The following is a 15,721-nucleotide window of genomic DNA, read 5'->3' as shown; positions in this document are numbered from 1 at the left end:
ACTTTTCACTCTTTGCCATATTTCTATTGCATAATTTGTGTTAGAATATTCTAACCAGTAGCAAATGAAAGGTTAAGGTCTCTGTTGTAAATGCATATATGTTAATGTCGACAAATGTTTTGTCAAATTAGGTGGCTAATGAGTAGTCATGTTGTGCACTTGTGCCACCTGCCCCAACATGTTCAAATATGATAGTTATAAAGAATGAAGCAACCAAAATAAACTATTTTCAACATTTAATTCAAATTAGAACCAGGAAGCACAAATACTTAATGGGAGAAAATAAATGTAATAAATATATATTATATAAAATGTATAATACATCATGTCAAATAGAGTTGAAACCAAACCGTATTTTAACCAGCTCATCAGTAGAAATGCCATACATATAGGCCTACTATTCTCTGCTTTTATCTTCCTTTCCTCTTGTGTGTGTTTGCGTGCGTGCATGCATGGTTGTGTGCATGTGCACGTGGATGAGGCCTATGGTCTGTGTGCCTATGCTCATATGTGTTTGGTGTCTGTGTGTGACTGATGGGACAGTAACCACAATATTGTTCTCAGCCTCACTCATACACACAGGCATGTGGATTTGAAGAGTTATATGTAATCATGCTTAATACATCAATAATGCATTGATTATCACATTATCAGTGTGCCAACTAACCCCACTCACATTGAGACCCACTTAAATCAAAATGTAGCTGATTCCTATCTCTTCTAGCTCAAACTAAGGTACTTCTAATATCTGTATATATAAACAGTTTTATGACTTAATTTAGTGTGAAGACCATTTTTTACAAAACTGAAATGTTTACATCGCCAAACATTTTTGTGTCTATGACCTTCAAAGGACCACTAAATAGCCGTGTGCCAACCAACTCTGGTCTCCCCTACTCGTTTTGGTTAAGCGAGCCGATTGAGGTTAACAGTTGACAATCGTGATGGCAGTGTTCAAGTCCTGTTCGAGTTGAAGCTTTAAATATTAAAGGGAAGGGACGTAACTAATATTGATTCGCATAGCAACAGTGTCTCTAGATGAACACCACGCTTTGTTGACCTTTTTTGATCGTTTTGATAGCCTACCAGCGGTCAATCTGTTTGGATCTCTTGAGTGATATACTGAATTTCAATCTACAGTATCATGGTTTTCGTGCCAGACTTATCCAATCCCGTGGAAACAATATAGCCTCTTTGTCCTTGAGGAATGAAAGAGCAGTAGGCTATAGCTTGTGTACATCTAGTTTTGGGATATTCAAGTGGAAGGTTTCGGTGTTTATTGTGTGAATTATCTGCAAGTGTATGTTCTTAATTAGCAAAATAGAAAACTGTGTCACTGGAAACTGTGTCAATGGTGTGGTTTGCCCTAATTACTGGTCATTCTAGCCTTAGCTAGAGTTACACAAGGGCTTGGCTCTCAAACGGATAACCAGGTAAAAGAAAACCAAATGCTGAACTCGGACAGGGCAATGCTTCATTCTTTTACAGGACAACAGTGGTGCAATTTTTGGAAAGAACATCCTTCCCTGTGGACTGCAGACGGAATCGTTGATTTGTTTTTCAAATCTCGTATATGATCATCGTGTAGGCAGCAATGGCCTGATTTAAAATATTTATTGAGAAAGTCTAACTGTAATCCAATCGATAACCTAGGCTACTATAGGTCATGTGTTTGTGAATTTGAAATCTTATTGAACTGTAAGTATTATGGCTGCGTCCACCCCAAAGGTGGAAAAGGTGACGAAACAAGAGACATTAAAGCTTCTGGAAAAATGTAAAAAAGAAAGAGACGATGCGATACACAGAGAGACCATGATGAGGGACAAGCTGAGGCACTACGAGTCCAGGATAAGGTCAACCGAGGCGCTTAGACACAAACTGAAAAATATGTCTCAGGACAACAAGGATCTGCGTAAAACCGTGAAAACACTAAGGGCCGATCTGGGGTTGGAATCGAGTCCAAAGTTCCAAGGGAAAACTACCAGGGATATTATCAACGACCTGCACGAAAAAGAGCGTCAGTGCAGCGCTATGGTAGAAAGAGCGGGGAAGTTGAGTCGCACGATTGATGAACTTACGTCTGAGCTGGCAAACACAGTCACTTCTAAAACTCTTCTGGAAGAAGAGTTAGCATCCTTGCAGCAGAACCTTAAGGACATGACCAACAACCAGCGTCGCTTGTTGAAACTTTGGGAGGACAAGAAAGCACAAAGAGAACAACTGTCCCTCCCGGCTATTGGTCAAAGGCGACCCGTTGTCCAGAAAAGCATTCAGACCGAGATGTCCATCAGTCCGACGCAGAAGCTGCCAACGAATGCTTTTGAGATCAAACCAATTCGCCGGGAGACTGAAAGAAATAAATCCACGTTAGAAAAACGCAGTATTTTACAAAACGGCTCTCATCGAGAGAAGACAGCTTTAATGCACTCTGAACCAAAAAGCGTCCCGAATTCACTGATGCAACAGACCGGATTGGAGACCCATAGCAACAGCTAGGACTATTGGTGCCCTATTATTAAGGGGAATGATATGTTACCTCCCATCAGTGATCAAATGTAGCCTATAGCAAGCGAGGTAGGCTATAGCCGCGGAATATTGTTTCAGTTGTACAGCGTGTTTGTAACAATGTTTGAAAATGTGGCCGCTTAAAATGAACCATAAATATTAAAGTATTGTTGTTTTCTTTCATATGTGGTCTAGTTGATGCGCTTTCGTTGCCAGTAATCGTGCTTTCAAGCTATAAGCTACAGATTTTGAACAGAAGTATAGTGCTGTATAATTGCATTCGCGTTTACCATAAACTAATGTATGATACACGTCTGTGGACTGAATGTAATATGTATTAACAGTAGCCTTAGGATATAATTTATTCAGCGAATGTGTCCTGTATGACTGAAGTAGCTATCAATTATTCTGCCTATTTATCCATCCCTATAACCTACTGTAAATTCGTTTCAGCAATATCAGGTGATAGGATATATTAATTATGCATTTTATTACAATTCAGAATATACATTAATACCTTTTCTGTGTCAGAATTTGTGCTGACTGATTTCACTGTAATCTTTTATCCAGGTTCTGAATGTACTGTAACCCAATGCCTGACTAGTCTAAGTGTAATGCTGTCTTAGAAATGTTGGACTGTGAATGACCTTTTAAAGAATATTTTTCTGTTGCAAATCAAATGGTGACGTAAAAGTTGGCTATGGTACACAGTAAATCGTGTACCTCTAATAGAGTACATGGTTTGGTACATGCTGTATGATATATTGAGTCAAATGACCCAATGCTTGCATTTTTTACAGACTGCTGGTACCACTAGCCTATATTATGTTCTCAACTCAAACTGAGTGGTGAGTGTAGGATTCCCTTTACAGAAGAATTGAACAAGAGAAACATTGCATTACCTAGCTCAAAATGAAACTGGTTGGCACTACTTACAAAGCTTTTAAAAAAACAAAATCATCATTCAGTTTCATACCACCCTCGTGGATTTGTATGTGTGTGGGGAATTATTGTATGCCACAATTCAGTTCCTTCCTTCTTTGAATGAAGATGGCTCATTATTGTTATGAATGCAATAAGATACAGTTGTACATTCAAATGGAATACCCTCTGTAATGCAAAGTGCATTGAGTGCACATAGATTTTTCCAGAATGTGTTGGAGACTGTAAATCAGATTTTTTCATGCTTTTCCCAATCTCTTTTCCTCCCTAATTTGGGTTTCCCAATATATACCAGGATTCACTGCTACAACATCTGCTGTTGAATCGGGTGACCACAGACAAGAATATGCTTTCCTCCTAAGCAGTCTGATCCTGAGTCTATATTTACAGTTCTACATCTTGGCAGACAGGTCCTTTAATCTCTCATTTGGTCTAAAAATCCCTGTTAAATTAACCGATCAGGACCCTGTAAGGATCCCGTATTGAGCCCTCTGCTTGGTGTAGTACTGGTTTAAGCAGTGGCCCATATCCAGGAGACTCGATATAAAAGGATGAAGACGGGCATGAACTTGGGTAGATGCACCCTGCAGCGAATGGCAATGTACATGAGCAAACACTTAAAGCCACACTGCCTGTAGTGTGTTTAAACTGGCGAGACTATCTAATGTGTGTACTGTACGGTAAAGCCTTCTGCCCTGGTGTCTCACCCGGTTATGTTATCTCCATGAAATACTATGTAGGCGTTTTAGCACTTGTATTCCCATCTGAGTGGAATCAATGCATCAGACCATGAATTGGTGGTTTGCGTTATTGACTGCTTTTACTGAAGAAGTGCAAATGCTGGAATGAATAGCTTATGAGTTGCAGACAGTGATTCGTGCTCCCCGTGTTGGAACTGTAAGTATAAAAAGTCCAACCATTTACCATTTACCATTTAAGTGCGGTTGGGCCAGATGCCAGTAGGTGGCAGTATTCTCCCTTCAAAAATGATATAAACAGTTTTTGGTAGACAAAATGATTTTTTCACTCCAATCCACAAAATCTATTTCAGCATTTTTAAGCTACAGTTGAGAAAGCTGAGTATTACATTATGTCTTTCTACCTTAATTAAGCCTACATCTGCTCCTATATTGATCAAGACAACATTTCAGTTGTGTTCCTCTTATGAAAACCCCTTATGAGTTCTGCGCACATCATTATCTTAACTCATTGAAGTATACTGCATATGGAATGTATATTGAAATGTCAGTGAAAATACAGGTCATTTTTTATTAAATTCTATGTTTGCCATTTTCAAGTTCATTTTGAATACAGAAAAATCTATACATATTTGGCTATTTACAGTTCACTACATACCACAGTGTGCACAATTATATATGAGTGAATTTGAGGAGTTCCTCAGTAAGATGTTGAATAAAACATTGTGTGGACTATTGTGTGTAATATTGTTTTCAGACAGGAAGTAATATGAGGGTGGCCTGTAGCATAGCGGTCGGTTAAGGTACATGACTGGGACCCACAAGGTTGGTGGTTTGTAGCCACAATAAGAGCTGCACAGCTGATGGGCCCTTGAGCAAGGCTCTTAATCCTGCATTGCTCCAGGGAAGGATTGTCTCCTGCTTACTCTAATCAACTGTATATCGCTCTGGATAAGAGCGTCAGCCAAATGCCATTAATGTAATGTTTACACAGTAGCTGGACCCCTAAACCTGAGAATCTCCCCTCTCCCTGTGGCACGTGGACGATGTGTTTACCCAGGATGTGAGAGACATTACATTACATATGAAGTATCCCAGATGCAAAAGGTTTGCGCAAACCTAATTTAATTGAATTAAAAGGCAGTGCTCCCACCAAGCAATAAAAATAGAAAAAGAAATGGAACAGAAATAGTGTCATTCACAGCCGTAATTATGTAAAGCTGACAGTTTAGCTCTAATTCCAGGTGTTACTTATTCATGAAAAACTCAACACTCAATTATCTCAACTCAATGATGCACTGACATTATGTTGGATGGATTTAACATGGAAAATTTAATTTTGCTGACTGACAATGGACATCACCAAAATATCAATCACCTACGAAAAGCTATGGGATTCTATCCAACTGCCAGTTGACTTGGATGAACTGTCTAGATATCACACACATCATCACACACTCTCAAAACTAACATAACGTGTTGTTTTTAACACGCCACCGTGTCTAGTTAAAGACACATTTTCTGTTACTTTCAACACAACCTGTGTTCAAAAAATCTTCCATTCTAACACAAAAATTGTACGTTTATATGTACCCAAATGTGTGTACATGTTATTAATGTGTTACAACTTAACAAATCCTTTTTGAGAGTGCAGGCCATCTCATTAATCTTCAATGGGTTTTTATGTTATGGTATATGTGACAAGGACATGGTCATTGGTTTTCCTTTTGTGTACCTCAAGCTGAGCACTGTGTTGGCACTTCCGACCTGAGTCTGACACAATGACCATATTCAATTATCTGTTGTGAATATTTGCCTTTACCTAACTGCTGATTCTAAGTGCCAAATTCTCAATTACTCAATGACAGCAGTTCTGAGAGCTGTAGTTCACCATTTCACAGTAATTTACAAATTACGTTGAAAAATCCTGCAAATGTATTGTAAAGGAAAGTGACAAGTTATTGTAGGGGAGAACTGATGTAAGTTATCACACAATAGTTTGTGATCTGAATTAATGAGCGCTCGGCTCAGTAAGGGCTGTCCAGTTGGTAGGATCCTGAGGGGGGGAAACAGAACGATAATGATTTGATCTATTTATGTGCTGCCCTTGACAATGATGCATAGCGATTGAATCCACACCTCTGAATGTAACGCAAGGGAACTTGGTTGGGGCTTGCCCGGAAATTACACTCATTTTACGTTCTGCACAGCTTAACTGGTTAATGTTTAAATGAATTGAATTGCTAGTCTGTAGTACTAAAACTTATTTGTGTTACTCTCGAAATAGCCTACACAAACAATAACACTGGATTGTGGTATCATATCAGATGCCAGACCTCTTCGTTCAGCCTCCACAGGCCGCTTGGCACCTCCCCCTCTCCGAACCTCCACCTCACGCTAACGACTACTGTCTGTTCTGGCTCCACGGTGGTGGAACGAACTCCCCGTTGAGGTCAGAACTGTAGAATCTCTCCCCACCTTCAAGCGCAAGCTGAAGACACACCTCTTCAAGCAGCACCTCTCCCCACCACTCCCTACCTCCCTGTGAACCTTAATTGTTGTCTCTGTGACTTGCTTTGTGTATCGGTATATTTAGTTGGCTAGGTAAGCAGTGTTTGGATAGTTAACTTTGGTCACTTTTGCTGTTTGTTTGTTTCTTTGTTCAAAAAAAAAAAAAAAATTGGCCCTCGTCCTTATCTTTGTTGTACAGGTAGCAGTTGAAATTGTACTTCCCTCTAGGGTCTTTCAGCGAACTTATCCCTGGTTATGGGTAAGCACTTTGTTGTACGTCGCTCTGGATAAGAGCGTCTGCCAAATGCCAATAATGTAATGTAATGTAATATCACCAAGGTAATACCCGTAGGGTAAAATCCTTCCCACTTCTAAAACAAGTTCCATATTAATATGTCCAAACATACTTAAATGCTTAAACTGAAAATGCAGGAATAGTATCATTCTTTGAGGACGGTTCTTCGATGGAACTGCTTCTGTTCACGCATAATTCCAAATTCCACTTGGCTATGGTTACAAAGCGCACTCTCTTTGACAGAATGACGTTTACCGTTTAGTCACGTGTGTGCGGCGCTTCGTCACATGATGAGCTGCTGATTCTCTGTTCCGCTCTCGGAATCGAGGCTCTTTTCTACAGTTCCCAACGCTGCTGGCAGAAAACATATCAACCGATTTTTATGGGATTTCAGTAGGTAGATTTAGTTAGATGAAAGGATTACACGTGGAAGTTTTATATTAAAATATTACTGACCATTATACGTGCTTTGGAAGTGTGAAAGCATCATGAACGGGCACGCCATTCTCTACAGCGGGGTCACTTTGGCCTTCTGGAGTACCATCCTCATCGTCGGTAAATAATCAATTTATCTCATTGAAATATACATCCAAAAGAGCGGACATGGCCAAACGCTATTCATAACATGTCATATCACTGTTTGATACCATGTCGTGGTTGTCAGCTTAACATATTCATGCAACTACAGTGGCTGACGTTAATTAGCTCGTAAGCTAGAAAGCTAACTGCAGGTGCAAGGTAATTTCTTGTTTGCTGCTATACAACTCGTATTGCGCGTCGAATTCGTATCTAGGTATGTGTATGCTGTAATATTGGTGAAGTGTAGATTGTATTTGCTAGTTTGACTAGTAACAGTAGACCGCGTTCGAGGGATGTATTTTTAGCTAGTTGCTAGCATATAGCTAACGCATTCTAGCAAGCTAATGTTAAAATGGAGTTGTGCGTTAGCTAATAAAGTAACTGTATGTAAAGTAACTCGCTCGTCAAACATAACGACTCGATAATTTAGTAAAAAGATTTGGGTGCGATAATCTAGTTGGTTGTTTGGTGGCTATTTGCCGATTTAAGGATTTCAAAACGAGAAATTCTGGTACCATCTGTCCCCTTCATGCAATAAAATTACTGAAACTAGCAAATGACTTCTGTCAAATGAGCATATTAAATACCGCCCGGTAGCACCACGCCACAACTTTATGATAAACCACAGGGCGAATCTTAAAAGAGAAGTGTTGCTGAGTTTAAGTAACGATTCGAGAACTGAAACCAGTCTAAGCAGTAAGCAGGGCCCGCCACACAATCTCCTAAGAGTTTAGCGTTCTACTGTAAAATTGCAATGTCTGTGCTGTTCGATCTGGCTGTAGAGTGTGAATGCAATTTGACATGGTAGTCTGTCTTTCAAGAGTTCACCGATTCACGTACTCCCACAAGTTAAGAATATAACTGCAACTGCAATGTCCAAGATTGGTTATGTTAAAAGTAAATGCAGATGAAAGGAAACTTTGGTGGTTAAATTAATTTCCCTCCGTGTTTCAGAAGCAGATATTTAAATACATAATTCTCACATATCCTCCCTACTGATCCTTGAATAAAACATTATACAAAACAATTTTACAGTACACGTTCTTAATGTATGGATTGTGTTCCGGAAAAGTTGTTTTCTTAAGTGCTGATTGCTTAAACTATACTGACTGTTGCTTGTTTTCAGGCATTTGTTACACAATATTTGACCTTGGATTCCGGTTTGATGTAGCATGGTGAGTGCAGTGGAATTTTAAACGTGTTAATATATATCTAATTTAGATCTCCTTAGACTTACTATAATATGTGTATTGGCATGAATAAATAAATTGTACGTGGAATTGTTCAGTCAGACGGATTGTGTTGTGTTGTTCAGGTTTCTGACGGAGACGTCTCCATTCATGTGGGCTAACCTTGGAATAGGCCTCGCCATATCCCTCTCCGTGGTTGGAGCTGCATGGTAAGAGAGAGACATCTTCATCTTCTCGACAGTTCCGAGAGGGTTACCTTCTGTAACCTCACCTCTATTCAAACCTGTGGGTAGAAGAGGTGGTTCTATGCAAGGATCCCTAGATCCCCTGAACTCCTGGCTTGTGCCATTGACCTTGTTCCATTCACATTAAAATGGGAATTAATTTCTTCCCTGCAGCTTGTGTGTCTAATTCGGCTGTACCGTACTGAGATCACGTTAAAAGGGGAACTTATGATTAGTAATGTGCAGATGGTTCCTTCTCAAATTTCCCAGTTTTCGCTACATGCGATCCTAGCTGTGAGGCAACGACTATGCAGTTAATGTAATTACAGCAGTAGGACTAAACAAATCTAACATAAATTTTTGTTTTTCCCTGGAAAAGCTGTTTTGTTAGGATGCCAGCTATGTGTGTGGATGTCCCATGTAACTTGTGCTTTACCCTTCCAGGGGCATTTACATCACGGGTTCCAGCATCATTGGGGGTGGTGTCAAAGCTCCAAGGATCAAAACAAAGAATCTGGTCAGGTACTTATGGTTGTGTTGTTGCGTTTTCAACCAACTCCGTTTTATTTTGGTGGGTGACATTGGCTCAGGAGCTCAAGAGCAGTCGTCTGGTGGTCGGAGGGTTGCCGGTTCGATCGTGCCCTCGGTGTGTCAAAGTGTCCCTGAGCAAGACGCCTAACTCCTGCATGGCAGCCAGTCAGTGTGGGTGTGAGTGTGAGTGTGAGTGTGAGTGTGAGTGTGAGTGTGGGTGTGGGTGTGGGTGTGGGTGTGGGTGTGGGTGTGGGTGTGGGTGTGGGTGTGGGTGTGGGTGGGTGTGAGTGTGAGGGCTTTGGATTAAGGTGCTATATAAATGCCAAACATTTACCATTTATTCTGCTGAATAATTTGGAGCGATAATTAAGCAATCTTAATGTGAACGTGCATATCCGTTGTATGTCATGTAATTTGCGCACATTCATATGCACACGTACACACCAAGTTACCTTCAGTTTTCTGAAGATGTTATGAGCATATTTGTCAGTGTGCAGTGTAACCTGCATTGTTTTATGTTTCGAATAACACTGTTTTTCTTACTTGGGCACAGCATTATTTTCTGTGAAGCCGTCGCTATCTATGGGATCATAATGGCTATCGTCATAAGTAACATGGCTGAGGTACGTATTATATAAGCATTACATCTAGGTGCATGCATGATGATGTTCCTTTTACTCAGTTGAAACACCCTCTCTGACTACAGCTTGCCATCCAGATTTAATGGCAGTTTGTCTGTGTTTCTCTTTCAGAGCTTCAGTGGAACCACTCCAGAAAGCATTGGGCCAAAAAACTATCAAGCAGGTATAAAGATCAGTCTTCACCACAACTTGTGTGTCATGAGATTTCCATATTTCAAATGTCTGGTTCACAACACTATTGAATGTTTATTTTTCTACTGATCTCATATTTGAAATATTTCTGTGTTCAATTATGTATGAGGGATGGGTTTTTGTGTATTGATCCCCAGTTGATCTGGCTCATATTCTAAAATAGATTAAAGTAGTTAAATTGCAGTAGTTATGATTCAGGGAAGTGTGAGATGTATATCTGTGGAATATCTGTGCCGTGATGGCGTATGGTGTTTTTAACTTTGAGAAGGGGAAGTATTGGTGATCGAGGAAGTATGTTTTTTTTGGGGTTTTTTTGTTCTGACTGGAAAAAGGCTTTTGGTCTTGTGACATGTGGTACAAACGCTGGCAGTTAGAATCCTCCAGTCACACTGAGTAGTGGCTGGCTCTGAACCTCCAAAGTGGCAGGTACAGTAGAGTAGGTGTGGACAGGGGCCCTTTCCCCCTGAAGTGAATGCTCCAAGCAGACTTTTATAAGCCATTGCGCCTGTGCTGTTTTCAGAACAGAATGTAAGTTAAGTGAATAATGATTAAAGCGGCATACCATCAAATGAAAGATGCATAATGAACAAATAAAATGCTGAATGAATTCTAGGTATTTTGGAGATTGTTCCTCCTGAAAATGCCGCTTATACCAGTAAAGATGTAAAACTCCTTGCACCAGTGTTACACTGTGTGCTCAAAGTCTGAATTGAACATCGTAAAAATATCCCAGGCTTAATCGTGTGAATGTGTGAAAAGCATTAAAATGCTGTGATTGTGTAAAATAAAAACTTCTCTACATGCAGTGCACATTGCATGGTGTTAAGGGTCCCCTATAGTGTATTTTCCAGTGTTTTATTTTAGGTCCTGATATCCATAAGAAGGCATTTGTGTGGTTTTAATTACCAAAACATGGCAAGAGAAATGTCATTTTCTCCAGTATGAGACCTTTAAAACTCATTGGCAGGCTGTTGAAGGGCTGCTGTGATATTAGGTGTGTGGTTTCTCCTGGCAGGCTACTCCATGTTCGGCGCGGGTCTGACCGTGGGTTTCTCCAACCTCTTCTGCGGTATCTGTGTGGGCATTGTGGGCAGCGGGGCAGCCCTGGCCGATGCCCAGAACGCCAGCCTCTTTGTCAAGATCCTCATCGTGGAAATCTTTGGCAGTGCCATTGGTCTCTTCGGGGTCATTGTCGCCATCCTGCAGGTAATTGCCAAAAGCGTCGCCAACGAGTCCTGCGAAGAAAAGTGGGAGGAAGCCATTTTGGATGGCTGTGTAGCATGATGGGTAGACATGTTGGCTTACATGACTTTACATTACAGGCATTTGGCAGAGGCTCTTATCCAGAGCAGCATACAACAAAGTGCATGCCTGTAACCAGGGGCAAGTGTGACTAGGTTTGCAGCGGCATAGGTGGAGCATTGCTGTTGTACCATTGAGCAAGCTATTTAAACCTGGATAGCTTTAAGTAAATATGCAGCTCTATAAAGAGGTTGCCCGTATAAAAGAGTGTAAGATGAGTAGGTTGCTCTGGATAAACTTATAAATGCATGAAATGTCATGTAGATTGTCTTTGCTTGTAGCCCATCAGTTTAACTACATTTTTGTGTTAATGGTAACAATAAGTAAACAATATTGCCTTATGTGTGTGCAGTGTCTGCTGTGCTCTTCCTCAGAGATGCACACTAGTGTTTTTAGAGATGATTAAAATGGGGGTTTGAACCAGATGTTTTTCCTGTTAGCTCAGTAGATCCAGAATAATTGTCCAGCCAGATAATTATTTTTGGTACTACGTGCAACTTGCATCATTATATGAAACCTGACACTTGGCTCATGGGTACCTGTTTATTATTCATTATACATGTAATATAGCTTGTGACTATCACAGTGATGGAAAACCATAACATCTTAAGTGTGAAATCAGCTTTGGAGTTGCACGTAAATTGTAGTGTGCTTCATTCCAACTGGCTGGATGTCTTCAAGCAAGAAGAAAGTGGCAACAAATTGAAATGCAGCACACTGAATTGATTAAAGTGGTCAAAGATATGCAAGGCATCAAATTAAAAGCACTTGAATTGAAGTCCAAAATGATTAGTGGGTAGTCTTTCGGGTCTGTTATCAAATCGAAGGTACTTAATTACATTTTCTGGCTTTATCAAATCAGTTTGTCAAATAATCAGTCCATTATTCGTTTTAATTTTGTTCACTTTGACTTTGACCGCCTCGTACCACCCTATCTTTGAGAATGCCAAGTCTTTTGCCAGGTTCTCCGCTTTTGAAATGGGTTTTTACGAGAGAGATTATCCTGTTCGTTTGTATTCCAACGAAGTGCAGAACCCAAAGTGATTCTCTGCAGTGTTCACATGAAGCCAGTTTGTAGAACAGAGAGCTTTCATTGCCATCAGTGTTGTTTAGTGTTCTGAAGCAAGGCAGCAAAAATCCCAAATTCTGCTCTCTTGCGCCTGGACTTCAGTACGGTGACCACCTGTGAAGGCACGAGGGGCGTGCATTTCTCTCCCGGTCATTTGATGTGATCTGTGGACAACTGTAGAGACGTTTTCCCAGAATGCTGAGCAGTTTGTTGGCAATGAAGCAAGCATTTCAGTTTGTTTATAGTGCCAATAGTGATCAGAGCACCCGCAAAGTACATTTCAGCAGAAGGTCAATACGAGGTATACATAGAGAATGAGGGGGTGTTTCTGCTGAAACATACAGGTGAAATGTCATGTCTCATCTTCCCTTGCAGACCTCAAAAGTAAAAATGGGAGATTAGAAGATGAGAAAATTCCAGACGACCAACAGAAGATGAAACGTGTTGTTCAGGAGAACATAATGAATTGTGTATATATTTAGTAATTTATTTAAATGTTTTTTTTTCTCGCGCCTGTTTTAACCCTTCATTTGCTGGAGAGTGACTGGCTTGTCAAGCTTCTGCGCATCCGCGCCACGTTATCTTAAAGAAGTAAAGCCCCCTAGGTTACAGGCACTAGTCTGTACACCTTTAAGAAAATCATCTCTAATTGGTCATCAGATCAAGGCTAGTTCATTTTGATTGGTCTTGTGAATCATCTCCTTATTGTATCAAGTTCATAAGGCAGTCAGAATAAGTACTTAGGGTAACGGGGTGTTTGATAAGTAAACCCTTGAATTCACCTTGAGTCCTGGGCATAGGAGATCGCCAATTCATTTTAGTCAATTGTGTTATTATTAATTTGATGATAGGCTGGCGAAAATCCAGATTTGAAAAATTAAATTGCAGTAGCTCTCGCTGTAAAGCTGCTTCTTTGTGGTGTATGAAACCGCAATGGTGTGTTTTGTGACAGTTTCTCTTTTAAGTGGATGTAAATGTTCACAGTATTTGACCATCCCTTAGTATTGTAGCTAATTGCTGTGCAGAACCAGAGGCCAGTAGCTTCAGCTGTGGCTTTCCGGACTGGCTGTGACCACTGTCATGTCTGGTTCTGTCGCCATGGGGGTCCTGCGGCCCCCCTACTGACCTTCATTCTCTTCTCTCAGCGATTTGAATTAGACCGACATTACTCGGTGTGAAAGAGAGACGTTTTAAGTATTTAGCATAACCGCTTATTACTGCTGATTTGCATAGCACAGCAAATTAAAGTCTCAATTTTTTCAAATGTAGATTAATTACAAACAATCTAGGTTGCTGTGAAATATTAATGCTGGCACCTCTGCTTTAGCGGAATGTTAAATTGTTTCTCGCCCACTGGCATAGACGTCAGGAATGATGAACACTCTTCAGCTGTGAATGGTTAAAAAGGAGAGAGTATAGATAGTGTGTATATATATATATCTGTATACTGGTATATATAAAGAGATTTTTTTCTGTCCTTATAATTGTGAAGCATGAGGGTGTTTACTATTCCTTGTTCCCTGGTCGTGCTCGTCATCGATTTTTATTTTATTTGTTTTTTTTTTTGCTTTTGAAAAATGCAGGGGATATTGAGGTCTCCTCTTACTCCTCCCTTCACCTTTGCTGAGTGCTGTGGGTGAAAGGGATCGTATACTCTGTCGCACACCTCTCAGCCCTGGAAAAATAACAGCTGGCCCTGGGTTTACACTGCATCACACTGGTAAATCAGGTTTCATGACTTCCGCTTTATACCTTTTTACATGTAGTTGGTACGGAAACAGACTGACCGCTATTAATGTCGGCCCTGACTCATCAATTCTGCCGACTTGAATGCTCAGATATTTGCTCATTGGTTGAGTGCATGCAACAAAAGCAGGGTTTTTTCTGTAAAACACTGATCTGATCTATCCATCGTTTGGACATCGTTTAATCTGCTTCACCAGCTGCACAATCTGAAATACCAGCTCATGGGTACATACATGGGCTTGCTTTTTATTTGGGGGTGAAAAAACTGCTCTGACCTTTTATCTGTTTTGTTCATCTGTGGATTGAATTGTATTCATTTGATTAATGGCCATAGAAAATAATGCAAATTAAACTCGAATGCTTTCAGGTGGCTTAATTTATTCTAAAAACAAGATAAGCCAGGTTACCCTTTCCGTAATTATATGCATTTCATACAATTCTAGAAATGGTTTTTAGTAGTTTTACCTGATTTGAGTGTTCTTGGTGCAAACGAGCCTCGGCCCATATAGCTCATTAGAATCCCAAAATATTTGCTGCAGTCTTTATTTTGAGGGTGGCCCAGATGTAGTGATAAGTGTGCAGTTCATCTTGTTAGTATTTGCTGCAACGTCCCAAATAGCAGAATTCATTGTCGGTAACATCCAGTAGACCGTAATCTCACAACCATGTCCAATCTTCCCCAAGTAACGTATGTGCGAATGCCACTCTGTTTGTCACTATTACACTGTATTGTGATATATTTTTGTGCTTTCTTCTTGTATTGGTACATTCCTAAATTGTCATCTGCGTAGAGGTTCATTGATGATCATGGACAGAAGACCTGTAGACAGTGCTCCTGTTTCAGTGACTGTGTTTAAAATGTTGGTGTGGTGAAGCTCTTCTTTCAGGCGTGTGTACAAGTTGCTTCTCTTATATTGACTTCTTAATTTGTCCGGATCCTGTTGAGAAATAAAATCTCTGAACTCTGTGTGGTTTGAACTTGTGTGTTTTACACTTTGTGTAATCCATACTTTTTTGTAATACCAAATGACATACTGCAGGGGGCAGGAAAATTGGCCTCTGCATTAAACGGTTCTGCTCACTAGATGGCGATGTACATCAACTAAAAATCACGATACGTTCCCTTGCGCTGTATTATGGGTGCTGCCTTAAAATGAATGTGTTTCAGTGTTCATTATAATTGAGTGCATAAATCAAATCTGAATATTTGTCACATAGATTTAAGTATATGACCAGCTAAGTGAATGACCATTAGCAAGTGTGTGGCTCCGTCTTTCTGCAAAAATGGAAGTGGTG

The 15,721-nt window shown here is 40.2% G+C and overlaps 2 protein-coding genes across 2 annotated transcripts; both read left to right on the top strand.

The window, feature by feature from the left end:
- Positions 1–1,707: 1,707 nt before the first annotated feature.
- On the top strand, positions 1,708–2,496 carry zgc:113691 (uncharacterized protein LOC503529 homolog). The gene has a single exon (XM_061242732.1). It carries the CDS (start codon positions 1,708–1,710, stop codon positions 2,494–2,496), a length of 789 nt encoding a protein of 262 aa, XP_061098716.1.
- Positions 2,497–7,214: 4,718 nt separating this feature from the next.
- On the top strand, positions 7,215–15,392 carry atp6v0b (ATPase H+ transporting V0 subunit b). The gene is made up of 8 exons (XM_061243484.1): positions 7,215–7,506; positions 8,657–8,705; positions 8,846–8,929; positions 9,389–9,466; positions 10,029–10,098; positions 10,228–10,279; positions 11,324–11,514; positions 13,055–15,392. Exons 1-8 carry the CDS (start codon positions 7,440–7,442, stop codon positions 13,079–13,081), a joined length of 618 nt encoding a protein of 205 aa, XP_061099468.1. The 5' UTR covers positions 7,215–7,439; the 3' UTR covers positions 13,082–15,392.
- Positions 15,393–15,721: the final 329 nt, after the last annotated feature.

The sequence above is a fragment of the Conger conger genome, chromosome 5, assembly GCF_963514075.1.
Source record: "Conger conger chromosome 5, fConCon1.1, whole genome shotgun sequence".
Classification (NCBI taxonomy): Eukaryota; Metazoa; Chordata; class Actinopteri; order Anguilliformes; family Congridae; genus Conger; species Conger conger.
The sequence above is the reverse complement of the archived record's forward strand: the minus strand, read 5'-3'. Positions and strand labels throughout refer to the sequence as shown.